The sequence below is a fragment of the Bison bison genome, unplaced genomic scaffold (genome assembly GCF_000754665.1).
Source record: "Bison bison bison isolate TAMUID 2011002044 unplaced genomic scaffold, Bison_UMD1.0 scf7180017864508, whole genome shotgun sequence".
Classification (NCBI taxonomy): Eukaryota; Metazoa; Chordata; class Mammalia; order Artiodactyla; family Bovidae; genus Bison; species Bison bison.
In genome coordinates this window covers 13,899,493-13,926,893 of record NW_011495064.1, presented here as the reverse complement: position 1 = coordinate 13,926,893, position 27,401 = coordinate 13,899,493, and the positions used below count along the sequence as shown (strand labels likewise).

At 36.1% G+C, this 27,401-nt stretch overlaps 1 protein-coding gene and 1 non-coding gene across 5 annotated transcripts in view; one reads left to right on the top strand and one right to left on the bottom strand.

Annotated features, from left to right (window-relative positions):
- The window catches only part of ZNF638 (zinc finger protein 638), a 92,074-nt gene extending 66,295 nt beyond the window's left edge, over positions 1–25,779 (top strand). For 3 of the 4 annotated variants that reach the window (XM_010829788.1, XM_010829785.1, XM_010829786.1), the window contains 12 exons: positions 827–955; positions 2,127–2,168; positions 2,690–2,824; positions 5,305–5,430; positions 8,193–8,230; positions 13,571–14,789; positions 15,391–15,456; positions 17,300–18,254; positions 19,035–19,139; positions 22,100–22,189; positions 22,953–23,071; positions 24,801–25,120. In XM_010829788.1, coding sequence (XP_010828090.1) covers positions 827–955; positions 2,127–2,168; positions 2,690–2,824; positions 5,305–5,430; positions 8,193–8,230; positions 13,571–14,789; positions 15,391–15,456; positions 17,300–18,254; positions 19,035–19,139; positions 22,100–22,189; positions 22,953–23,071; positions 24,801–24,866 — 3,090 coding nt within the window. In that variant the 3' untranslated portion in view covers positions 24,867–25,120. Of the gene's footprint in view, positions 1–826; positions 956–2,126; positions 2,169–2,689; positions 2,825–5,304; positions 5,431–8,192; positions 8,231–13,570; positions 14,790–15,390; positions 15,457–17,299; positions 18,255–19,034; positions 19,140–22,099; positions 22,190–22,952; positions 23,072–24,800 lie in introns of all 4 variants that reach the window. The other variant, XM_010829787.1, reaches the window with a different exon arrangement.
- On the bottom strand, positions 4,586–4,657 carry TRNAC-GCA. The gene has a single exon. It is a non-coding gene; the product is annotated as a tRNA-Cys (tRNA).
- Positions 25,780–27,401: the final 1,622 nt, after the last annotated feature.

The following is a 27,401-nucleotide window of genomic DNA, read 5'->3' as shown; positions in this document are numbered from 1 at the left end:
TGACCTAGAGCCAGACATCCTGGAATATGAAGTCAAGTGGGCCTTAGAAAGCATCACTATGAACAAAGCTAGTGGAGGTGATGGAATTCCAGTTGAGCTATTCCAAATCCTGAAAGATGATTCTGTGAAAGTGCTACACTCAATATGCCAGCAAATTTGGAAAACTCAGCAGTGGCCACAGGACTGGAAAGGGTCAGTTTTCATTCCAATCCCAAAGAAAGGCAATGCCAAAAAATGCTCAAACTACCGCACAATTGCACTCATCTCACACGCTAGTAAAGTAATGCTCAAAATTCTCCAAGCCAGGCTTCAGCAATATGTAAACCCTGAACTTCCTGATGTTCAAGCTGGTTTTAGAAACCAAACTGTACGCTGCTCCAATTTTATACTTAAGAAAATAACAGAACAGAACTTGATAACCGTTACACATTTCTTTGGTTCTTTCTTTCCTCATATTTCTCATATTTTGTCAATCATTGAGTTTATTTACTTGATTCATGATCGTTTATTGTCTGCTACATACTATATACTGCTCTAGGTAGTAAGGATATAGTGATGAATAAGATAAATAAGATTTCCTTAGTGTCATTTACTACAGTGTCCCTTGTTATTCCTCTTTAGTATTGCTTTATGAGTTCAGTCATTATTTTTTGGTTTTAGTTGTAATGTTCTTAGTGTATATGCCTCACCTTTCTAAGGAATGCATTTTTTATTTTAAAAATATTTGGTAAGTTATGAAATTCATTTGACTCATAAGTATTAAATTTTTTAAGGAGAAGTAACTTAATAAGACTTTTTTTTGTTCTTGTCATTTCTATTTTAAAAGGCATTTATAGAAATAAATAGAAAATCTGCAGATTCTATGATAAAATTTTATACCTGCTTCCCAATATCAATGGATGGAAATCAACTCTCAATAAGTATGGCTCCTGAAAACATGAATTTAAAAGACGAGGTAAATAATAGATTTACCATGGTATTTACTAGACTATTATTAAAATTTTTAATCAAATTTATTATAGTCTGTTTTGTTTTCTAGTTTTCTTCTTTGGGTCATGTGTTTTTTCTCGGACACTAAGAAAGCATCTTCCTTTTTCTCCATAGTCTCCCATCTCTTTGTTTGAGAGTTACTTCCATACTGAGGGAATCCAATCGCTCATGTATGGTGGAAGGGATTATTTCCTTTCATTTCTTATAACTGGCTCGTGCTAGGTCTGATCTATTTTAACTTCTGAAATTTCTTCTCTCTTCATCCCATTCACCTTTGCTTCACCTCTTTAAAACTCATACTAAAAATAGTTATTTGTTATATCCTCTGCCTTCAGTTTTGTCTTTCTCAAAACCTTTTTCACAAAGTCATGACACTGGCATAAAATTCAAATTTATTTGAATTTAACTAATTTAGAAATCCTTCATTGTTTCTGTGTGGCCTACAAAGATTTACTGCTAAGAGGCATGAAGCAGAGATACTAGGAATCTCTAGAGAAAGGTGGAAACGCATGTCTTTTGAAAAAGCTTTCCATACAGAATCATTCTAATGTGATATAATTGCTGGGGTAGTTTTATATATGTCAGCATTGAAGAGAAAAAAATTTAAGAATTCTTGTCCCATAAGGTAAAGTTCGTTTTCTGTACATTTAAGCTTTCATCAGCTAGCTTCTTCCAGCTTTGATGTCTTTGTGTTGTGCCACTCCTGGCCTCTTTATATAATTCAGTAACATCAAATTGCTGTACACTTAAGAACCTTGTGATGTTTTTTTCACTAGCTTATATCTCTGTGTGTTCTCATCCTCGAGTTTGCTTTGTAATTTGAGTTCTCTTAGTGTCTGCTAAATTAGATCTCTTATTCCTTGTATGTGAATTTGAGTGTCTTTCCCTCAATGGTACCCTCTTGGTAGTCTTTAATGTTCTTAGGGGACTAAGAAGAATTAAAGTCTATGGTCAGGTATGACTTAACTTTTGTAGGAACAGGGAAAGATTTTTGGAAGGAACAGAATTTTTGCTTGACTCTCATTTTATGAGGTAGTTATTAATGCTTGTTCATATTTTATTATAAATCTTGACTAATTAAATATATAAATAAGAAAGAGTATGCACCTTCAATCTTCTTTATTTTGCCTTTCTAGGAAGCTATATTTACAACCTTGATTAGAGAAAATGACCCAGAGGTAAATTTTGCATTTAAACGCTTTTGTACACTTGTTTAACTGATAAAAACATTGTTTGTTTTATTGTTTTCACCTGTCAAGAATTAAAGAAAATCTTGGCACTAGCTTTAAAAATTGAAGTGATGGAGATGTCATATGAGTCTTCTCTTGGTAAAAAAAAAAAAAAAAATAAGAAATAGAGGATAAAGGAGTCCCTAATGTGAAATATTTTTTAGATTCTGGAACCATATTAACTGACTTGGATAAATATTGGGTATATTAGGTATTTTGGGTAAATGTTATGTTGATAGAAAAAAGATTATACTTTTTTTTAGTATATTGTTTCACTGATCATTCAGATATAAAATTAATACATTATCTTTACCTATATAGTCATTTTCTTACTCTTCCGAGGGGATGTCACCTAAACTCAGAAAAACTAAATTATTGTTAATCTGTGTTTTACAGTTTGATACTTCAGCTGTGTGTGTGTGTGTGTGTGTGTGTGTTTCTAATGCTGTCTCTTAAAAAAAAAAATACAGGTAAATATAGATAAAATTTACGATCGATTTGTACATCTTGATAACTTACCGGAAGATGGACTTCAGTGTGTACTTTGTGTCGGACTTCAGTTTGGGAAAGTGGATCACCATGTATACATGAGTAATAAAAACAAGGTAACAAGGTCCCTTCTATTTTAGCTTGTATATATATATCTTTTAGAGAATATGTTCAGTTCAGTTCAGTCGCTCAGTCATGTCCGACTCTTTGTGACCCCATGAACTTGCAGCACTCCAGGCCTCCCTGTCCATCACCAACTCCCGGAGTTTACCCAAACTCATGTCCATCATGTCGGTGATGTCATCCAGGCATCTCATCCTCTGTCGTCCCCTTCTCCTCCTGCCCTCAATCTTTCCCAACATCAGGGTCTTTTAAAATGAGTCAGCTCTTTGCATCAGGTGACCAAAGTATTAGAGTTTCAGCTTCAACATCAGTCCTTCCAATGAACACCCCGGACTGATCTTTAGGATGGACTAGTTGGATCTCTTTGCTGTCCAAGGGACTCTCAAGAGTCTTCTCCAATACCACAGTTCAAAAGCATCAATTCTTCGGCACTCAGCTTTCTTTATAGTCCAACTCTCACATCCATACATAACCACAGGAAAAACCGTAGCCTTGATTAGATGGACCTTTGTTGACAAAGTAATGTCTCTGCTTTTTAATATGCTGTCTAGGTTGGTCATGACTTCCAAGGAGTAAGCGTCTTAATTTCATGGCTGCATTCACCATCTGCAGTGATTTTGGAGCCCCCCAAAATAAAGTCTGACACTGTTTCCACTGTTTGCCCATCTTTTTGCCATGAAGTGATGGGACCAGATGCCATGATCTTCGTTTTCTGAATGTTGAGCTTTAAGCCAACTTTTTCATTCTCCCCTTTCACTTTCATCAAGCGGCTTTTTAGTTCCTCTTCACTTTCTACTATAAGGGTGGTATCATCTGCATATCTGAGGTTATTGATATTTCTCCTTGCAATCTTGATTCCAGCTTGTGCTTCCTCCAGCCCAGTGTTTCTCATGATGTAGAATATGTAGCTGAACTCTGTGTTCAGTACAGTTTGCAACTTTTAATTCAACTTCTGAACTGTAAACATTATTCAGTCTCTGAGCAGAATTATAATATACCGTTTTATTTTCTACTGGGCTGTAATAAGAAGGAAGAACTCCTAGTTTTAAGGGGAAATAGAGACTTGCACAAGGTAGAAAGGTAATGTGTGCAAAGACCATTATCTTATGGGGAAGTTTAGACTTGAGTTCATCTAGCCTTAAGTACCTTTGTGACCTTAGCTAAGTTGTTTACACTTTTAGTTCTTATTTGTAAAAGGAAAGAGTGTCAACCAGGTATTTTCTAAAGTCCTTTCCAGTGTTAAAACACACAGAGATAACTCTGTTAAGTTATATGTAAAGAAGTAGAAATAACCATTCCTTATTTTCATAATTTGGCTAAAGCCAAAAAGATAAATCCTTTTTACATTTGCTGTACCCTCTGTCTTTTCTTAATTCACACATGTGCCCATGAAAATTAGGGTTTGGTTGAGAAGAGCCCTGGAGGAGGAAATGACAACCCATTCCAAATCCCATGGACAGAGGAGCCTGGCAGGCTACAGCCCATGGGGTAGCAAAGAGTCGGACATGACTAAGCAGACATGGACACAACCGTATATTACCTAGAAAGTTCAAAAGGATTTTATAGCAAACTTGACAGTATTTGCTCCATAAAATACACCCGATCTCCCAAGTAGAAGTGAAGTGAAAGGAAGTCGCTCAGTCATGTCTGACTCTTTGCAACCCCATGGACTGTAGCCTACCAGGCTCCTCAGTCCATGGAATTTTCCAGGCAAGAGTACTGGAGTGGGTTGCCATTTCCTTCTCCAGGGGATCTTCCCAACCCAGGGATCGAACCTGGGTCTCCTGCACTGCAGGCAGAAGCTTTACCATCTGAGCCACCCGGGAAGCCCGATCTACCAAGTAGTAGATAGTAATTCCTTTGACATGTTTAAGAAATTTCTTAAATCATGTTTGTCAAAGTAGTGCTAACCATATTTACATTATTGTTCAGCCATCACCACTCTCCATCTCTAGAGCTCCTTATAAACTGAGACTTCCTATCCATTAAACAGGAACTCCCCATTCCCTCTTTTCGTAGCTCCTGGCAACCACCACTCTACCATTCACATTTTTGTCTCTCTGAATTTGACTATTGATATTTTAGGTACCTCATATAAGTGGAATTGTACAATATTTGTCCCTTTGTGTCTGGTTTATTTCACTTAGCATAATGTCTTCAGCATGCTTTGTAGCCTGTGTCAGAATTTCCTTCATTTTTGAGGCTGAGGCTGATAAAATATCCCATTATATGCATGAACCACATTTTATCTGTCTACTCATGTGTTGGTTGACACTTGGGGTTACTTTTGCCTTTTTTTTTTTTGCTTTTGACTGTGTGAATAATACTGTATGAACATGCATGTACAAATACTTGCTCCAGTTCTGGCTTTCAATTCTTTTTAGGTATATATTAAAAAATGAAATTGCTAGATCTTATGGTAATTTTACTTTTAATTTTTTAAGAAACTTAATATTTTTTTGTCTTCTCCAAGGCAATTCTTCAGTTAGATAGCCCTGAATCTGCTCAGTCAATGTACAGCTTTCTGAAACAAAACCCACAGAACATAGGTGACCATGTATTGACCTGCACATTATCTCCAAAGATGGACTCATCAGAGGTAAGATGATTTTGTATCAGTTTTTGTTTGTGCTTTTAGAAAATGAAGGAGACATAAAGGTTATTCTCCCAAAGCTAGAGGATATAATCTGAAAGTAATTTTGAGAATTATTCTTGGGCAGTAGTCAAACTGGTTATGAGTTCAGATAGTTTGTTTTAAAATTTTATTTTGCAATCACTATTCCAGTTTTTATAATTTATGAAACTGTGAATTTGTCTAAATGAGAATAAATTGAGGTAATCTTAGGAAATGTAGCATATATGGTCATACATGCAGAGCAATTCAATATTCATAGCATGATTATCTCCAGAATGCAGAATCTACACTGAGTCCATTTTTACTTTCTCCTGATAGATGTTTGTTTTTTTCTTTTGTTAAATTACTTATAAACTCTCTTCTTTTATAAGAAATAAAATTTTACAGTTTCTTGGCTTGCACCATAGTAAAAACACTGTCGTCGTGTTACTCAGGTCATATAACTTAATTACTATTTTTTGAATCTGCTCTCCGAGCTGTTTTTCTCACGCTCTGTTCTGAATTTATGGTCATTTGCTTTGTTAAGCACCTGTATACCTCTGCTTTTCTTTTTATTGGTCTTCTGAGTTACATCTGTTATTTCTTGGACTCCGTATCTCCTATTCTCTTGGATTACTTTCTGTTTGCTAGAATACATTGTCAACTAATTTTCCCAGAAAGTATATGTGGCCAGTAGACCTTTTGAATCCCTGCATATTTGGAAATGACTTTATTTTTCTCTTACTTATTTCATTGATAATGTGTTTAGGTGAAGAATTCTTTGCCCATACTGTTCTTTTATTGTTTGTTTTTTTAGTGGAGAAGACAGACTGTAGATAATTCACACACACATATACACCTTATCTATTATAAAATAGGTTAGCTGCAATACGTTGTGTGTGTGTCAGGTGGTTAAAAAGTGCTGTGAAGTACTGTGGAGACAAATCAAGCTAAAAGGATACAGAGTGCTGAATGACCGGGTATGCCAGGGGGATATGTGTATTTTAGACTGGTCAGGCCCCTCTGAGAAAGAATTATTTGAGAAACGTAAAAGAAAGAAGAGAGCAAGTTCTACTGACATAGCAAGGAGAAGAGGTTTTTAGAGAAAATAAGCGCCAAGGCCTTAAGGACAGTTTGGTGATTTGGGAGGATCAGTAAGTACAGTGAACAAGGTTTGAACTTGGTTTGGATTTTATTTTCTACATTCTTCAGATCTAAAAATTAGTATATTCCTTCTTCACCTGAGGAAAATTTTTCTCTTATGTCTTTGAATATTCTCTTCAAAGTTTAATATTCTGTCTTTCTGAAAGTAGCACTTGTACTGATACTGTGGATGCTATATCCTATTGAATTTAAAAAATTTTAAGAACAGTTCTTTAGAGAGTATTCTTTAGAGTTCTTTTTAAAGGAGTTCTCTGAAATATCTTTTTTTTGTATGCTTAACTTGTTCTCTTTTGTGCATTTGTTTCTCTCTGACTAATTTACGAATAAAGCAAGTTAGCTAATACAGGTATCTGGTATAGATTTCCTTCACTATCATATAGGTTGGTTTTTTTCTAAGAAGTTTTCTCAAGAGCAAACTGCTGGTAAGCACTATGGATAGGGTTTATACTGCCATCTTTAGTTTTCTTTATGTATCATTACAGTGTAGGCGCAATACCTTACCAGGTATCCTAGTAAAGAAGGCCTTTACTCTGGGATGTGAACTCTCACACCAGGAACCTCTCTAGAAATATTATTCAGTTTTTATATAATATAGTTCTCAGCTTTTAATCTGACAAGATCTAAAGAAGTATCATTCTCAGTTCAGTACACATGATTCCCCCCAAAAAAAGCCTTCAGCTAGTATGTAAAAGTTCTGAAACCTGGATATTTTTGCTCTTTTGTTCAGTGATGTATCCTAAGTGCCTGGATCAATGCTTGGTACATAAGCACTGAATTTTAATTCCTGCTTCTTTCATTTTGGGCTCCAGGACATTGCTTTCTTGGTGGTTCAGATATATGTTTAAAAGGATTGTTGTTAAAATTTGTCCAGGATTTCTATATGTTTTGTGTAGAAAGCTTTTTAACTAGTTTGGAGAAGGCAATGGCAACCCAATCCAATACTCTTGCCTGGAAAATCCCATGGATGGAGGAGCCTGGAAGGCTGCAGTTCATGGGGTCGCTGAGGGTCGGGCACGACTGAGCGACTTCACTTTCACTTTTCACTTTCATGCATTGGAGAAGGAAATGGCAACCCAGTCCAGTGTTCTTGCTTGAAGAATCCCAAAGATGGGGGAACCTGGTGGGCTGCCGTCTATGGGGTCGCACAGAGTCGGACACGACTGAAGCGACTTGTCAACAGTAGCAGCAGTCTCCCTTATAAATATTAATAGAAGTCTTTTAAAATTATAATTTCACACAAAAAGATGTTGATATTTCAGGTTTTTATTCTTAGCAGAAGTGGCATTGCCAGGCTTTTAAAGTTAAAATTTTTCCTATGTACTTATGGAAACTTATTTTTCTCATTAATTTCTGTGTATCATTTATTCTGTATAACCTTATTTAGAGCTTTTAAAAATGGGGGAAAAAGTTCTAGAACATGATAATTATATGGACACTGAGAACTACCTGTTTTGATGTATTTTTAAGGTATGGTTTTGTCTTTTTTAGCTTAGATTTTTAAGAACTGAAAACACTGCATTGATGAATTAAATATTTGAAATCCAGTAGAATAGACCCTAATAAAATATGGAATTATATTACAGGTGAAAGCTGAGAAAGACCCAGAACTAGGAAAGGAAAGGTATGTTTCTTTAAGTTTGCTAACACTTTTTATAAGTTAATTACTGAATTTTATTTCTGTATTTTATGGTAATTGTTTACTTATAATAAAAAGTTTATCTTTCATGATAATTCTGTGTGTATATGAGTGTTGTCAGGGTGTTTTTTGTTTTGTTTGGGGGTTTTAGGGGCCTATGTTTGACTTTCGGGCCTTTTGTTAGTGTTGTTTTTGGTCTCTTTCAGATATTTACTGAATTGTTTTTTTTTTTAAAGGAAAAGAGAATGTATACACACAGTTTATATTAAATATATAAATTTGACTTCTTTATAAAATGTTTTGCTAAGACTTGAACAATTCAACTGTGTTATCACTATTTGCTAGACTTTTCTATTCCAAAATAGTTAGGCACAATAGTAAATTTTCAATTTTTTTGTAGAACCTTTTGAAAGTTCATTGAGTTTTTAAAACGAAAAAGATACTATTTAGTGTATATTTTGGTATAAAACAAAATAATATGTACACTGCTTTATATTTTCAGAGGTTGAAAGTTTGTTCTTCAGAGTCTATACAAACTAGTAACTCACCACTTTTTTGGACCACATATGGTATATCCTCTGCTTAGTGACTTTCTCATCCTGATAAATACCATACTCATTACCACCTTTGTCCCACCGATGAATAAACCCCCATTTTACTCCTCATCATTGGGAATCACTCATTGAGAATTCTTTCTCTTTTATAGTAAGGAGTTTACCCTTACTTCTTAGTCAGTTGTAGTAAGAGCTTATCAATTTGAAGGAGGAGTTTGAGTGTTTAAATATGGGAAGTTTATATTATTTGATACACTGCCTAATTGTAAGATGCCTGAAAAACAGAATTTCTTACAAGTTTTTGTCTCAGTTTTTATCAAATGAGACTTTTAAATGATAAAGCTGATTATAAGTATATTTATAAGCAATAGATTTGCTATATGGGTTCACACAGACTTTTTTAAGTTGCACATCATTGTACCAGTTATATTTACATGCCTAAGAAGTAGAAACCAATAGCAGTGTTTGCTATTTTGCTAAATAGTGTTTGCTAAAAGCCTACAAAGGGCTGAATAAATAACAGTGCCACATGTGGTAGTGTAAATAGACCTGCAGTTTGGGCACAGTAACTGGCTTGTAAGTAAGTAGGCTCTTCCAAAAATCCACTTTATATATTTCATTTGACAGTTTCTTTCATGTGTGAAAGAATAGGTATTGTATGTGTTTTGGTCATTTTCTCTTTCATTGTTTTGACTTTTAAAATCAGGTGTGTCTTAATTTACAGATAGTTGTCTGAGCTTATAAAAAGAATTTTTAAAGTTCTAGCACTAATAATTTTTTAATTTCCATTTTGCAATAATTTTTTTCTGATATGCATGACATTAGAGAAAAGAGATATGGGATATTGCTGAATACTTCACATTTCTTTTTTTTCTCTCTTTTATTCACATTTCTTTATTGGAGTGATCCTGAGAAAATACTGGTGCTTGTTCCTTTTTTTTTGTTAAAGCACTTATGGATACTAATTCATTAATATGATCCTCTTGTTTATAATTAATGTAAAGCGTTTGCTTTTTAAAAGAAATCTCACATGGATATATTACTAATTTAATAAAATTCTGCATTTTACCTGTTCTGACTGCCCCCCATGTCAGCATTATTTATCATGTGATTAAGGGTGCAAAATGAAGTGTTTGCAAGTTCATTAATAATGTTGGGAAAAACTCAGTGGCTGTAACTAATCTTCAGTGTTATGTCTCATTCTAAAGTTTCTTGGAAGTATGTTGTTGTTCAGTCGCTAAATCGTGTCTGACTTTGCGACCCAGTGGACTGCAGCACACCACACTTCCCTGTCCTCTACTATTTCTCCTGGAGTTTGCTCAAACTCATGTCCATTGAATCAGTGATGCCATCTCATCCACTATTGACCCCTTCTCCTGCCCTCAGTCTTTCCCAGCATCAGGGTCTTTTCCAGTGAGTCACCTCCTCCCATCAGGTGGCTAAAGTATTGGAGATTTCAGCATCAGTCCTTCCAATGAATATTCAGGATTGATTGCCTTTAGGATTGACTGATTTGATCTCCTTGCTGTCCAAGGGTCTCTCAAAAGTCTTCTCCAGCACAACAATTTGAAAGTGTCAGTTCTTCAGCACTCAGCCTTCTTTACAAACTCTAACATCACACATAGCTACTGGAAAAACCATCGCTTTGTATCTTTGTCAGCAAACTGATGTCTCTACTTTTTAATATGCTGTCTAGGTTTGTCAAAGCTTTTCTTCCAAGGAGCAAGCAATCCATTTAATTACATGGATGCAATCACTATCCACAGTGATTTTGTATCCCAGGAAAATAAAATCTGTCACTGTTTCCATATTTTCCCCCATCTATTTGCCATGAAGTAATGGGACCCGGTGCCATGGTCTTCATTTTTTTAATGTTGAGTTTCAAGGCATCTTTTTCATTCTTTCACCCTTACCAAAAAGCTCTTTAGTTCCTCTTCACTTTGTGCCATTAGAGTGGTATTATCTGCATATCTGAGATTGTTGATACTTCCTGTCAGTCTTGGTTCAAGCTTGTGATTCATCCAGCTCTGTGTTTCGTATGACATACTCTGCATATAAGTTAAAGAGACAGGGTAATAATATATAGCCTTGACTTACTCCTTTCCCAGTTTTGAACCAGTTGTTCTGTTTGTGGTTCTGTTCCTTCTTGACCTACATACAGGTTTCTCACAAGGCAGGTAAGGTGGATGAAGTAGATGTTTTTCTGGAACTCTCTTGCTTTTTTGATGATCTAATGGATGTTGGCAATTTGATTCTCTAGTTACTCTGCTTTTTCTAAATCCAGCTTGAACATCTGGAAGTCCTTGGTTCATGTATTGTTGAAAACTCGCTTGGAGAACTTTCAGCATTACTTTGCTAGCATGTGAGATGAGTGCAATTGTGCAGTAGTTTCAGCATTCTTTGGCATTGCCTTTCTTTGGGATTGGAATGAAAACTGACCTTTTCCAGTCCTGTGGCCACTGCTGAGTTTTGCCAAATGTGCTGGCATATTGAGTGCAGCACTTTATCAGCACCGTGTTTTAGGATTTGAAATAGATCTGCTGAAATTCCATCGCCTCCCCTACCTTTGTTCATAGTGATGCTTCCTAAGACCCACTTGACTTTCACACCCCAGGATGTCTGGCTCTAGATGAATGACCATACCATCATGGTTATCTGGATCATTAAGACCTTTTTTGTACAGTTCTTCTGTGTATTCTTGCCACATGTTAATCTCTTCTGCTTCTGTTAGGTCCTTACAGTTTCTGTCCTTTATTGTGAAACATGGAAAGTGTGTGTATGGTGTTAATCTTTGATCTCATGGCCAACTTTTATTGTATACCTTTTCTGAAGGTTTTGAAACCCTAGTGTTATGGTGGGATGGGGATAGGACAGGAATGGGAAATTAGATACCTCTGTACTGAATCCTGCCTTCCTGAAGTCCTTTTTTGGTCTAGTTTCCAGAATATGACTTTGTTTTCTTTGATCTTTTAAGAGACTGGTTTTTTGACTCTGGTGTTAATACTTTCACTTATCTGACTTCTCAAACTGACTCTCCAAGCTAACTTGGTGAACACTGAAACTTTTTCCATATTAGCCAGAAAACTAGATACTATTTGAATCCTGTGAAGAAAGCAGTATAATTTTAAAAGACTGACACACAAGAACAAATACAGAATTAAGCTGTTTTCCCAAGTAGGCTCATGCTGTCTGTCCGAAGTGTGGACCTGCATAGTGATTCATTATGTTAAAAAGATAATAGCTTTTTAAATTTATTGACAAAATTGAAATATGGTAGACAGGAAGGACTTGGCTATATCCTAGAGCCAGGAATCAAAATCACCAGTTTTCTCTTTCTAAAGCCCGATAAATTGGTAGTTTCATATAGCCTTAACTTGTAAAGCCTTTAGGGTTACTGTGCAGTTCTGTAATGAGGCAGGAATTTGAATTAAATCATTATTGGAAATCAGTCTCTTAAAAATGAAACTTAAAAATGAAAGCTCACGTTTTGAGAAGTAATATTTACATGACTGCTTTAACTGAATATCACAGCTTTTTCTCATCTTTGTCATATTTGTGCTTGGCAACAAGTTTTTTCTTGATGTGTTAGAATTTGGGACATCAAATGTCAGCCATTTTATATTTTAATATAAGGGATGTGAATTATTTCAAATAAAAGTCTTTAAATCTTTTCAAGTGTACAAAGGGTAGCTTATACAGATGAATAGAATATTATTTGATTAAAGTCTGTGGTTGCTGACTTTTTAACTTAAATAAATTCTTGAAACTGTTTGCCTTAACAGCTTTCCTATTCAAGAGGTGTTTCTCTGATCTCTTAGGAAAGTTTTCTCTTTTGGAATTTTAAGTTTACAATCTTTGAGGGAGGGAGAAATTGTTTATTGGCTCATATGATTAGACCCTAATGTATAGCAGTTTTTCCAAATTTTTGAAATATTATTAATGTCTCAGGACACAGATAATACATCATCTTGTGGTAACTGAAGAGTAGCATATCTTTAATTATTCTCTATAACTGGAAAGATTTTAACATCTTTCTTGTGATATAGCAAAGGCACCTACACACTTTATAATAAGACTACATGTTTATGTAAAGGTGATCTTATCAGCTTTGCCACTAACTTTAAATTTCTGACAAGAGTATTTAAAAGGTATTTCCCAAGAAAGTTTTCTTATAAGTATTACTAACAAATACAGTTCTTGGGAAATTAAAAACAAATCTGTTTCATATCCTAAAGAAAGAGGTGACATATTAAGAGTGTGAACTTGCACTTTCTGTTTATGTTCCTTTTTGGTAAGGCTCACTTAGAGAATTGTAAATTTTAAAGCATGAGTCATTAGTTACATGAACCATGAACATATTTTACTGATGGGAAGCTAGGATCTAATAATTTGCAATGTCTTGAATTCACATTTAGCCTTCTAATATCGGGCGGGGGGTAATGACACAGGGGGGGGAAAAATGGTTATAACTTACGTGGGTAAAAGGCTCATACCAGTGGTCATAATATTGCCATTATTTCATTGAGCTCAAAGGAAATCCTTAGTGCAGTGGAGGCTCTTTTTAAAATTTTATGTTATCTGTATATTTACATCAAAACTTCTTAACCATTTTAATGTTGATTGACTGGATTTCCCAGTGCTTATCACTATTGCATTAGGAAGTCTTGACAGTTAGCATAGGCAGGGTTATTTATAATGGTTGAATTCTCATCATAGTTTGATTTTTGTTTGTGTTTTTGTTTGTATTCTTTTTGTTTTTAAATACTTATAGCCCTGACTTGAAAAACAGTCCAGTTGATGAAAGTGAGGTGCAAACAACAGCTGATAGTCCCTCTATTAAACCTAGTGAGGTTGAAGAAGAATCTGTTCCCAGCGTTCAAACAGGAACTTTTATACAGCAGAAAGAGCCTTTTGAGGAAGAACCAGAAAAAACACTGTGTGTCTCTGATTTTGCTCTTGAAACAGTTGAAGTTGAAACTCAAGGAGAGGAGGTCAAAGTGGAAATTCCTCTTGTAGCATCCACGTCAGCCAGTATTGACTTATTCACTGAAAATGTAGGGGAATCTGTTTTAAATCAGCAGGTGTATACCGGTGACTTTGAGAAGGAAGAGACAGAAATTATTAACCCGGAAACAGAGTTATCAACCTCTGATAATACATTTATAGAAGAAAGGAACATCAAAGGAATTCTAGAAGACTCTCCATCTGAAGCAGATTTCTTTTCTGGGATTACAGAGTCTATGATAGAAGCTGTAGCTGAAGTAGACAAACAAGAAACTGTTTCAGAAATAGTACCATCTACTTGTGTTGTGGCCTTAGTACCTGGAATTTCCACTGGGGATGAGCAGGCAGTGAGCACAAAGGGAATTTCTGAAAAAACTAACATGGATGAGAAGGAGGAGAATGAATTAAATACTAAGGAAGCCAGAATGGATCTGAAAACAGGAAGAGAGAAAGCTGAGAAGAATGATAGGATGGTTACAGAGAAGTTGGATAAGGTTGTAGCTGCAGTGAAAGAAAAGCCTGCAGAAAACTCAGTGACCAAGGCATGTCCAAATAAAACAGTGGTTCAGGCCAATAAGCCTGATGAAACTAGTAAAATCAGTATGCTGGTTGCATCAAATGCATCTAGCAGTAAATCAGGCATCAAGGCTGATGTGGTCTCTTCTACAAAGGCAAGAGCTACAGCTTCAAAATCTGAAAACCAGAAAAGTTTTCTAAAATCTGTACTCAGAGATCAAATAAATGCTGAAAAGAGGCTTTCAGCCAAGGAATCAGGTCTACTTAAACCTACAAGTGCCAGGTCAGGCGTGGCTGAAAACAGCAGTAAATTAAAACCCATTCAGAGCGGTGTTACCAGAGGAAGCAGTGGAAGGATCTCAGCCCTGCAAGGCAAAGATTCTAAACTGGATTACAGGGATGTTACAAAACAGCCTCAGGAAACAGAGGCTAAACCTTCCATCATGAAACGGGATGACAGCAACAATAAGGTGAGGAGGGTAGGAAGAACTAAGTGTCTTTGAAGTGATTAGTCTCTCTATTGTAGCTAAGGAGTAGGAGATGTAATTCCGTTTTATACTTTCATCTCCTCACTCCTTTTGCCCCCAAGCTCCCTTTTCCCTTTCTTAAATGACTCCATTGATTTAAGCCAGTAGACACTTAGAATAATAAGCTGAAATTTGTAATTTATTAACATGTGAAAGCATTATTTGGATAAAATATGGTCAGTAATAAAACTTTGGATTTAAAAATAATTCTGCAGTGACACTCCTGCAGTGATTTAACATCCTGCTTCTGAAATGGGAAACCGTTTTCTCTTTTAAATTGAAGCTTCATTTATCAACTTACTGATAGACATTGTAGCTATTGAGAAGAAAAGATTAGTAAAACTGAGTTGAACTACAGTTTATGGAGATGATGCCTGTACCATTAAATGATTGTTGACTTCACTTGGAATACCTATTAAATATTTGTATCATTGAATGTGTTTGGGTAATATTTGCTTTCTGCTTTCTTTTTTTGTTTGTTTTAAAGGACATTAATAATTAGTTGTAAATTCTGTTTTTCTGTGTTTCTTATTTAATATTTCAGACTTTGACAGGGCAAAACACTAAGAATCCTAAAAATACCACTGGTAGAAGTTCAAAATCCAAAGAGGTAAGAAACAGTCCACTAATATGGACCCATCTGTTCCATCATTCCGTAAGAGTTCGTCTGCCTTGTAACTTGTGTCTCTCCTATAATAATTAGCTTGATACAGAGCAAGGGACAGGAATGAGATATTTTAATTTCGACCTTACTACCAGTTTGTTTTCTGACCTTGAGCTAAGCTAAATAGTTTGTGTTCTTAGTGTGGAGCAAAAAGTTACATAAGGATGGAAAGGGAATTAGAAAGGGAGACACCTCCAGTCTCCTCTCAATAGGAATAAGTTATAATACAGAATAAAATCTTGTGTGTAAAGGAGATTGACTTTTGACTGGAGTCCTCTCCAATTTGTAGTCCTTTTGGTATAGTTCAATATACCCTAACTAGATGGGCTCTAAGATTTAGTTTCTGATTACTGACATCTACTGCCAAATAAACATACTATAATTTTTATTTGGCTGTTTGGTATTTTAGGTTTCTGTTACTCATAGATTATTTTTTCAGTTATTTTACTTTTTTCTTCTGGTAGGGGATAAATTTGAGCCTATTTTATTAGAGCAAGGAGAAATGTTACTAGTTTAAAAAGCCAGAAGTAAGGATTATGGTTTATTTCATGGCTTAATAAATTAATCGTACAATTGCGTACAGATTCCCCCTCCTGCCCCGAAATTAATGGGGTATGTATTCTAATGCCATTATCATGTTTGCTAGTAATTGGCCATTGATAGCATACTAAATGCGTAGGAGGCCTGCCAGGAATTTATTTTCTTTAGTATTGGCGCCATTTTTCAAATCACAGATAACTGTTTCTTTTTAATTTTTTTTTACGTGTAGTTATATTTGTCATTAAATCTTAGTAATAAATTTTCTGTGTAACGTTCTCAAAACATAAACCTTACATAGGCATACCTTAGAGATATTACAGGCTTGATTCCAGATTGCCATAATAAAGGAATATCACAATAAAAGTGAGTCACATGAATTTTTTGGTTTCCCAGTACATGTAAGTTATGTTTGTACTATACTGTACTCTGTTAAGTGTGCAGTTGCATTGTGTCTTCAGAAAATGTGCACACCTTAATTTTAAAATACCTTATTGCCAAAAAACGCTATCATCTGAGCCTTCAATAACAGTCTTTTTGTAAATAGAAGTATCAAAGATCACTAACTAGAGATCATCATAACAAATATAATAATGATGAAAATGTTTGAATGTGAGAATTACTGAAATGTGACAGATACATGAAGTTAGAAGATGCTGTTGAAAAAGTGGAGCCAGTAGACTTGCTTATCACGGGGTTTTCATGAATCTTCAATTTGTAAAAAATGTATCTGCAAAGTATGCCTGTATCTTAATATTACATATCTTAAAATATATATTATATGTGTAAATTCATCAGTGGAACAATCTAGTTAGCTGTTAACTTTCTAGTTTCATTTGAAGTGCTTTTAGTAGTCTGTGAAGTCTCCAAAACTCTTGGAAGATATCATTTAACATATGGAAGCTGTAAGCTTTTACATTATATTGTTTGATAAGTGCTTTAAATGCAGTATTTTTGTGCATCATATTTTAAAATTCATACATCATTTAGGAAATAATTGTAATCTTACTGAAATTGGATTGATATTGTTAGGATTTACCTTTGGCATTGTTTACTCTTTGGCTTTTTGGGGCTTTGAAAAATAATTTCAGCTGTAGGAAACATCTCTATGCTGAAATTCTCATACTATATCTCTTGAAATTCTCACAAATGATAGATATGTCATGCACATTTATTGAAACTATTTGGGACCTAGCCAGTTATCAGCAGTTATTCACAGTTCTGATTTTTTTTTCTTTAATTTTTCCAATAGGAACCTTTATTTCCATTTAATTTGGATGAATTTGTTACTGTGGATGAGGTTATAGAAGAAGTAAATCCTTTTCACGTCAAGCAGAATCCACTGAAGGGAAAAAGGAAAGAAGCTCTCAAAAATACCCCTTCCTCTGAACTGAACTTAAAGAAGAAGAAGGGAAAGATCTCTGCTCCTCGTGTGGTTGAGGGAGAGTTGTCTTTTGTAACATTGGATGAGATTGGGGAAGAGGAAGATGCAGCTGCACAGCTAGCACAAGCTCTAGTCACTGTGGATGAAGTAATTGATGAAGATGACATAAACGTGGAAGACATGGTTAAAAATTCAAACTCACTTCTTACATTAGATGAGTTAATTGATCAAGATGATTGCATTTCTCACAGTGAAACTAAAGATGTTACTGTGCTGTCTGTGGCTGAAGAGCAAGATCTTCTCAAACAGGAACGCTTGGTAACTGTGGATGAAATTGGGGAAGTAGAAGAGCTACCTTTAAATGAGTCGGCAGATATCAGTTTTGGTGCTTTAAATACTAAAGGAGATGAGGGAAATACTGGAAGGGATTCTCTTGGGTTCATTTCTTCTCAGATGCCTGAAGACCCTTCTACTTTAGTTACTGTAGATGAAATACAGGATGACAGCAGTGATCTGCATTTAGTGACTTTAGATGAAGTAACTGAAGAGGATGAAGACTCTCTGGCAGATTTTAACAATCTTAAAGAAGAGCTTAATTTTGTTACTGTTGATGAAGTTGGAGAGGAAGAAGATGGAGACAATGATTTAAAAATTGAGTTAACACAGAGGAAAAATGACCATCCCACTGATAAGAGAGGTGATAGAAAAAAGAGAACTGTGGACAAAAAGAAGACAAAACTTGAAGCTCTGTCTCAAGTGGGCCCAGTAAATGAGAATGTTATGGAAGAAAATCCGAAAACCATGATTGAAAGACGTTCAGCAGGTAGATACTTAGAAGTGGTAATTTTTGTTTTGTGAGAGGACTGTATTTAAATTTTTTTTAATATATTTTATAGTATTACTGATATAATTGTGGCCAAGTGATACTTTCCAAAGAAATATGTTCAAGATTCACAAAGTTGTCTTAGTTCAGATATTATGCCTAAGTTACTGTATCTCAAGAAAAAAATAACAAAAACAGAAGGCAAACTAGGGTAGCCAGATTAGAATTGGAATGACAATGTTATATTTGTATTATTGAGAATAATACAGCTTTTAATAAGTAGAAGGCTATTTATATCTAACTGCCTCCTAGTTTTTGCTTAGACATAGAATTTAGAAAAATTTGTGAAGGTCCCATTTCACTTTTAAGTAATATTTTGATGGTATACAATGATAGGGCAGTTCACTTTTAGTACTTCAGAGAGAGCAAGATAATTTCCAGTACAGAAATCTTAAGCGATTTAGCCAGACTAAGAGGGAAAATACTAGAAAGATCCCACAGACTTGTGGAACAAAATAGAAAAAAATGTTTGTAGGTTCTTTAAGAAAAGCAGGTAGGAAAGTGTAGTTTGGGTCAAGGTAAATGGGAAAATAAAAGGAGAATGCTTAGACTAATGCTGACTGTTTTAAAATAGGAGTCTCCTATTTATTAGAAATAGGTTTCCTTTCCAAATTTGTGTAATACTGTATTTTTTGTAAAGAAGTATTAAAGTTGTTATTCATAATTAAAACTAATTTAAACACTGTTACTGTTGTAATAAATTAGACTTTCTCTTTAAAGCTACAGTGCCAACCAAGAGAGTTAGAATTGGAAAAATGCCACCATCAGAAAAAGTTGTTACAGTGGAACCAGTGAAAGATGAAGAGGCCTTCCAAATTAGTGAAGGTAAAGTAAGATTAATTGAAGTGGGAGAGAGAGTAACACGACATGAGGTGGTGGTGGTTAAAGTTCCAAAGATCTACTAAGAAAAGTGTCAAAAAAGATTGAATAGGGCAAGGGATGGGAGTGAGGGGAGGCAGCCTATTAATAGTTAGATCTGGGTAAAGGTTTTTATCTTTGACATTATAGAGATTATTGGAGTGGGATAATAGAAAAATATTATCTAAAAATGTTACTAATTTTCATGGAAATGATCCATGAAAGGTATTCTGACCATGTTGCAGCATCAAGTAAGGATCGTTTACTAGCTAACTCACCTTGTGGACCAGGTTCCTCGCTTTGTGGATGCTGGCATGTAGCCAGCCAATGAATTAAATAAGATGTCTTAATAACATTAATGTAACTTATGTTGACACAAATAAGAAACAGTATCTAGAATGCTCCAGTTAACTTGACAAGTATTTGTTACCATGTATGTTATGTGTGTTAGTCACTTCAGTCCTGTCTGACTCTGTGACCCCATCGACTGTAGCCTGCCAGGCTTCTCTGTCCATGGATTCTCCAGGCAAGAATACTGGAGTGGGTTGCCATGCCCTTCTCCAGTGTCTGTTATATTCATAGCAAAATGCTAAATTCCTTGTACCGTTCTCTTTGCAGCATCCTCATTGCCCTCTTGCTTTTGTATTCCATGTTCTCTAAGGAAAAATGGCCAACTGTGATGCAGTCCAAGCTCACTGACCTAGCTCTCAATTGGGTCCTAAGTGCTGTTCCACAGTTTATTTAGGCCTCTTTCCTTTCCCATTTCCTAACCAGGTGTAATAAAAACTTGAAACCTTTCTGCTTTTTGTCAAACTGGATAAAACTTTTTTTCTTTTTAGTCTTACTTGATTTCTCTGTATCATTTGTTACTCTTGATCATGTGCTTTTTCCTGATGCTCTCTCTCTGTTAAGTGGGTACTCCTTCTTTGTCTATTCTTCTCCATTAACCTCTCCTTGATACCAAGCCATAGGCAGTGGTTTTGTTGCTGTTTAGTTGTTCAGTTGTGTCCAACTCTTGTGACCCCACAGACTGTAGTCTGCCAGGTGCCTCTGTCCACAGGATTTCTCAGGCCAGGTTACTGGAGTGAGTTGCCATTTCCTTCTTCAGGGGATCTTCCCAACCCAGGGGTTAAACTGTGTCTCCTGCATTGCAGGCAGATTCTTTACCACTGAGCCACCAGGGAAGCCCGTCAGTGGTTTTACTAACTGACAAATGCTTCTAGCATGATTTCATCAGAGCTTCCCCCCCTGAGGATTTCTACTGTGATGCGGCAGCTTCAACTGTCAGCTTGCTTAGTACTGCCTCATTTCCATAGAAAAATAAAGAAAGGATCACTTCTTTACTGCTTTTGTAACCATTTATTTTCATTATTGGGCAATATGTTTGATGAAAAACCTAGCTTAAGAAAGTAATTTCTTAAAGAATTTTAAATTTAAAATATTTGTTTTAATCTTTTAATTATGTAACATATATATTAATAATACATGGTATTGTTGTTTTTATTATTAGATAAAGGTGCCTTTGGAATGGTAGGAGCAAGTGTGTTTGAGAAAGCTTGTTACTCTGGTAAGGGAATAAATTCTTACAGCAAGAGACTGGAGGCTGTTTTAACCATCAAGTCAAGAAAAGGGAGACAGTCTTTTTAATCAACTCTTTGGGACTTGATGACTGATAAAATGAAAGGAATAAGAGAAGAGTAAATAATGAATTCAGTAGTTTCTAGCCATCCCCTCAGATGTGGTAAACGGTGGCCCAGTTACACGGGGAGAGCACTGAACTTGAAGTCACAAATCTCCCATCACTTCCTGGCTATGCAACCTTGAACAAAATCAGTTTCTTACCTCTTTTGGTTTTGCTTTCTCCTTTGTGAAGAAATATGGATAGTAATGATTTGACCTGCCTATCTCATATGTGTTAAAAGCCAAATGGGATATATATATAAAAGATTTGTCAAGTGCTATATTACAGTTAGGTATTTCACCTACTTAGGGTAACTAGAATTGCTTGGAACCAGTTTTTGGTTTTGTCTTCCCCCAAGATCATATTATGCAGTCTGCTGATAACATTGAGTACTTTCTTAGATGTTAATTCACTTTGCTGGATTTGAATGTTTGTAATTTTACTTGTGATTCAGTGTAACAAGGCTCTTAGTCCATCAGTGTAGACTCTGTTTTTCTTGGTTGGAATGGCTTCTGTAGAGGCTGTCAGAATTATTCTCTGCTCGTGTGCTTTTCCCTTTAATCTACACTCTTCTCCCAACCCAGCACTTTTGCATACACATGCTGTTATCCGTAATGTAGAACTCGAACTTCTCCCATTTACCTTTGAATTTTTTCTGGAATCATGTATAAATATGCTGTTAAACTTTAGTCCCATATCCTTAAGTCCATTTAATAAAGTTGAACTGATTTACCCATTTATTCCATATATAAAGACTCTTGGAAAAATAGTTGGGTGAGAAAGGTTTCCTTAGAGAGATGATCCATAAATTAATCTTTGAAGGCAGGGATTATCTGATGTTAGCCTCACAAAATCTGGAAATGGACCTATTTGCAGTGAAGGAATGGACATACAAATGTAAAGAATGAACTTTGTAGACACAGTTGGGGGAGAGAGTGAGTGGGATGAATGGAGAAAGTAGTATCAACATATATACACTATTGTGTGTGAAGTGGATAGTTGGTAAGAAATTGCTGTATAACACAGGGACCCAGTCTGGTGCTCTGTGATGACCTAGAGGGGTGGAATTGGGGGAGGGGAGGGGGGAGGCTCAGGAGGGAGGGGATGTATATATATAATTATGGCTGATTCGTGTTATTGTATAGCAGAAACCAACACAACTTCGTAAACATTAAAAGACAAATCTGTAAATCTATTTTGAGTAACTTTTTTTCTTTGAAAAATTTAATGACTTTGGTTGGTGAAGAATCTGGATTAGAGGATTCAGAACCAGAACAGAAACGCAAGAAGATTGAGGACTCTTCAGGGAGATCAGTGGCACCTGATGTCCCTGAAGGTAAAGTAAAAATGATATTTTTCCTTATCCACGTGAAATAAAGATTCAGTATCATAATAAGTATTCTGTTGTTTAGGTAAGTAATGTGGTGAACTTGCTTAGATAATTAGAGTGGAAATTAACAAGTTTTGCGCACTGGCATTTCTGTGTTTTTACCTGGCAAAGATATTTTTATTGCACTCTTGAAGTCTGGGATAGGTACTCTCTTTGTTGCTCTGGTAAAATTGAGTTATACTTTCCCAGACAGAAATTACAGTTGAGTATTAGGACATGCTAGAAAAGCTTAGCTAGCAAACTTTGTTCATGGCCAGCTCAGATGAGCTGGGGGGCATCTGAGCCAGGGCTGAGCCGGCCAGCTCAGATGATCCGGGGGCATCTGAATGTGTTAGCATTACCTAATATATTCCTCAAGCAGACAGTTGCCTGTCATTTTGCCTCTTCATACCATTATACCATTTCTTTAAAAAAAAAAACAAACAGTGGATGCTTAAGAGATTTATTTCAAAGACTGCCAGATTCTTTTCCAGTGCCCTGGCATCCTGGAAGCTCTGGAATATTGTAGAATTCATTTAAAAATAAAGACCTCAGTTTCGTGATTAGAAATTTAATTGCTCTTGATCGCTGTGTTTGCATATATATGTAAGTATATGCTGTGTGTAGTATGTTTGTCATGTTTAGATAAATTTATTAACACAGCTATAGAAAGAATATAATTGATTTTTTTTTTTTCCCTTCCTCTTCCCTTTCTCTCTGAATTTTCAAGATTTAGACTTTCTTGTACCGAAGGCTGGATTCTTCTGTCCAATTTGTTCCCTCTTCTACTCAGATGAAAAAGCAATGACAAATCACTGCAAGAGTACACGTCATAAGCAAAATACAGAGGTAAGTTTTTTTATTCTTAACTCCTCATAGAATCTTCAGATGTTGTTACTACAGTTAAAGTACTGAAGTGTCCTTATAAAATGTACCTTCTTTCCCCTTGAAACAACTTTTTAAGGTTTGTGCCAGTTTATTTGTGTCCTTCACTGTATCTTGGCACTAACTTCTAGTTTTTATTCCTTATTTTCTGGTAGCATTTGCCAGAGTAGATTTTGTGTATTACTAGTCCCATGTGACCGGAGAAGGCAATGGCAACCCACTCCAGTACTCCTGCTTGGAGAATCCCATGGATGGAGGAGCCTGGTGGGCTGCAGTCCATGGGGTCGCTAGGAGTCAGACATAACTGAGCGACTTCACTTTCACTTTTCACTTTCATGCATTGGAGAAGGAAATGGCAACCCACTCCAGTGTTCTTGCCTGGAGAATCCCAGGAACGGGGGAGCCTGGTGGGCTGCCGTCTATGGGGTCACACAGAGTCGGACACGACTGAAGCGACTTAGCAGCAATAGCAGCAGCAGTCCCATGTGACACTCCATTAAAGTGTGGGAAACTATATAATCTGATGCCCTCTTGCAGAGTCATGGACACATAATGTATTAATGTTTTGGACTTGTCTAGCAAAAGAATCCACTTTATTTAAACCATTTCCTTACTACCACTATCCCCTTTTTAAGTTGTAAATATCTTTGGGAAGCATTTAGAATACAACCCCAGAGAATCATCATTAGCCAGAGTTGAAACAGTGGTTCTCATTTCCTCCTGAATGTTTGAGAGTTGCTCTGTGTATCCTCTATATTTAATTTGTGGCACAGACACTCATCTAATATTCTTTGAGCTGTTATTTATTTGCTGGAAGCTTATTCAATCCCCTAGTCAACTTAAAGAGTATCTAAACCCAAGGATCTAATCCCCAAGATCACATAGCTAGTTAGGGGCAGATTTAGGATTTGAACCTACTTTTGTTTTATTCTAGGCTTGTTCCCTTAAACATTGTGCTATGCTACCTGTGCTCTTAAGTTATCATGTCACTTTTCCACTCGAAATCTTCCACTGGCTTCATATTACCCTTAGAATAATATCCAAACTTCTTATTGTGGGTCTTTAAGGCCCTACATGATCTGATTCTTTTCTGCTTCTCTGACCTCCTATTATTGCTCACCATGTTCCAGCTTTTTTGTCTCTGTTTTATTTTTCCTATATTAAAGGCCCTTTGCACCTTTATATTGCTATTCCTTTGCCCTTTTGCAACCCCTTTTGTCTAACTGGTTCTTCATCATCTTTTAAATCCCAGCTCAGACAACAGCTTCCCTGAAAGGCCTTTGACAGAGAAAAGACCTAGCTAAAATAGAGAACTCCTCCCACCTAAAAAAGAATCAGTCTCATTTACTATACTGTCTTTCTTTCCCTTATAATACTTACTGCCACCCCCCAAATTATCTTAATTGTTTATTATTTCTCTTTCCCCACTAGAATGTAAGCTCCATGAGGTAAAGGGTCTTACCTATCTTGTTGACCACTGAGTCCCCAAGCATCAATATAATGCATATTATATCATAAATACCAGATGATTGATGAAAAGAAATAATGTTAATATAAGGCACTGTTTCTTTAATCTTTATTTTGTAGGATCAAGCTTATTAAATTGTAAATACAATGAAATGTGTTAGGTATAATTGTAACACAGCAAAGCAGCATCTAATAAATATTTTATATTATGAATTGCTTTTAACAGAAGTTCATGGCCAAGCAAAGAAAGGAAAAGGAGCAGAATGAGGCTGAAGAAAGAAGCTCTAGGTGATTGAGGGGGTGGGGGGAAGAATTCATTAGAAATTTGTTTAGGGTCCAGTTGATTTGTGTATTTTTGTTATCACTTAATTTGTAATTTTTGTTTCAGAAGCAGATATTCATGTTGTACAAATTTCTGATTGCCCTTGATGTAGAGAGACTGATGGGGAAAGTATGATGGGTTTGATTTTTATATCAAATCATCAGGCATGGAGAAATATCTTTTAGAAGTGTTAAAATAAATGTTCCTACTGTATATTTAAAATATCATGTTGTGTTTGTGGCTGATTTATTGAAGACTTGCTTGCCTCTGGTTGCAGATAGGCTTCTCTACAACCACTGTGACTTGGGGTGCTTGGGGATCCTACTTACATTACTAGGAATCAAGGCATGACAGTGTTTGGCTTTGCTTCAGCTATCCTTGTACAGGTCAAAGATTTCTTAAAATTTTCAGTTTTTCTGGATAAAATTTAATTATGGCATGCTTAGCCCAGGTAGGTTTGAGTAAAACTTTGCTTGACTTTTTTAATGGATTAGAAAGATACTTTTTCTGCTTCTGGTAACAGCTGTTTTTGCCAGGACCCATTTAAGGTGATTCCTAGCAAGTCATTTAATATTACCTTGAAACTGTGAAGACAGAACAGCTTTTACTTCCTATAGACCACAGGAATTGCTTTGTAAACCGTTTGAATTATTATTGAATATGTTTGTAGGGAGTTGTAAAGGTGCAAAAAAGGAACTCACTGAATTGTTAGGTGCTGGACACAGTCCTGTACTGTGAAGTTGTAGATGAAACTGTGCTTCAGACATAAGCCTACTGACTTTGAATTTTTAATATCTGATCCTTCCATCTCTTAATATTGCTGTTGTTTGAGTTGCTAAGTCATGTCTGCCTCTTGTAACCCTGTTAACTGTAGCCTGCCAGGGCCCTCCATCCGTGAAATTTTTCAGGCAAGCATGTTGGAATGGGTAGCCATTTCCTTCTCCCAACCCGGGGATCAAACCTGTGTCTCCTGCATTGGCAAGCAGTTTCTTTACCATTGAGCCACCAGGGAAGCCCCTCTTTTTATTAGAATGCACCAATTAACAAAGAGGGTGAATGGAAGGAAACAAAAAACAACTATTTGTTTAGATCTCTTACTCCCATAACAGCACACACTACCTCACAGTCAGCAAGAGAGAAATGAAGAACACAAGACAGCATTTTTCTGTTGTTGCTCACCACACTAAGTGCACACTCAGTTCACACTTAACCATAGCCTGAGAAAAATGGCATATTACCACATGCCACAAACTAAGGAATGGTGTGTGGAGAGGGATGGCCTATGAATGCCAAGAGTCTATTATAATTATTAAAACCATATAGCTGAATGAGGTGACAAGAGAGAGAAGAACTCTTAAAACATTGGAGTATACGGTGCTGGCAGGCACTTTCACTGCCAAGGCTTGCATTCATTCATTCCCTGGTCTGGAACTTTTATTTTTGCTGTGCCTTTGCCAGCAAAGGTCCATCTAGTCAAAGCTATAGTTTTTCCAGTAGTCATGTATGGATATGAGAGTTAGACTGTAAAGAAAGCTGAGCGCCAAAAAATTTATGCTTTTTGAACTGTGCTGTTGGAGAAGACTCTTGAGAGTCCCTTGGACTGCGAAGAGATCAAACCAGTCAATCCTAATGGAAATCAGTCCTGAATATTCATTGGAAGCTGAAACTCCAATACTTTGGTCACCTGATGCAAAGAACTGGCTCATTTGAAAAGATCCTGTTGCTGGCAAAGATTGAAGGTAGGAGGAGAAGGGGACAACAGAGGATGAGATTGTTGGCTGGCATCACCGGACTCGACGAACATGAGTTTTGAGTTACCTCCGGGAGATGGTAACAGACAGGGAATCCTGGTGTGCTGCAGCCCATGGAGTCGCAAAGAGGTGGACACAGCTGAGCAACTGAACTTAACTGAACTGTGGCTTTCAGAATCACAGTTCCCCAACCAGGGACTGAACCCAGGGCATGGCAGTGAAAGCATAGTCCTAACCACTAGATCACCTGGGAATTCCCTAATCATAAGAGTTTAAATGTGAAACACTGATTTCCTTCAAATTAGTTATCGGGACATTGAGATTCTAAATTAAAAGGAGCTGTTAAAGTGCAAAAGTATAGTAGAGGTGATTTATGTGTTTCATCCTAGTAACAGATGTTGATTTTTCACTATATGTAGTAAACAATGTCCTCTCTGCTGCTGCCCATATTTAAGACTGGGAAGTTTTATCTTAGGGCTCCAAATACGAAAGATTTTTATTTATATTCCCCCCCCCCATAAGCATATATTCTTTGCATATAATCTTAGAAGTATTCTAGACTTTTCCAGAAAAGCTTGAAAATATCTCCCTTTATTGACACTACACACATGGACTGTCATTTGCATAGTAGTTCTGCTTATTAGTTAAGGGATATAATTGGATTGCAACTTTTATCATTTCATCATAGTTTGTATCATTTCTTTATCTAGACACCAGAGCAAGAAAAGGTTGTGTTCAACACCTCTATAAAAGC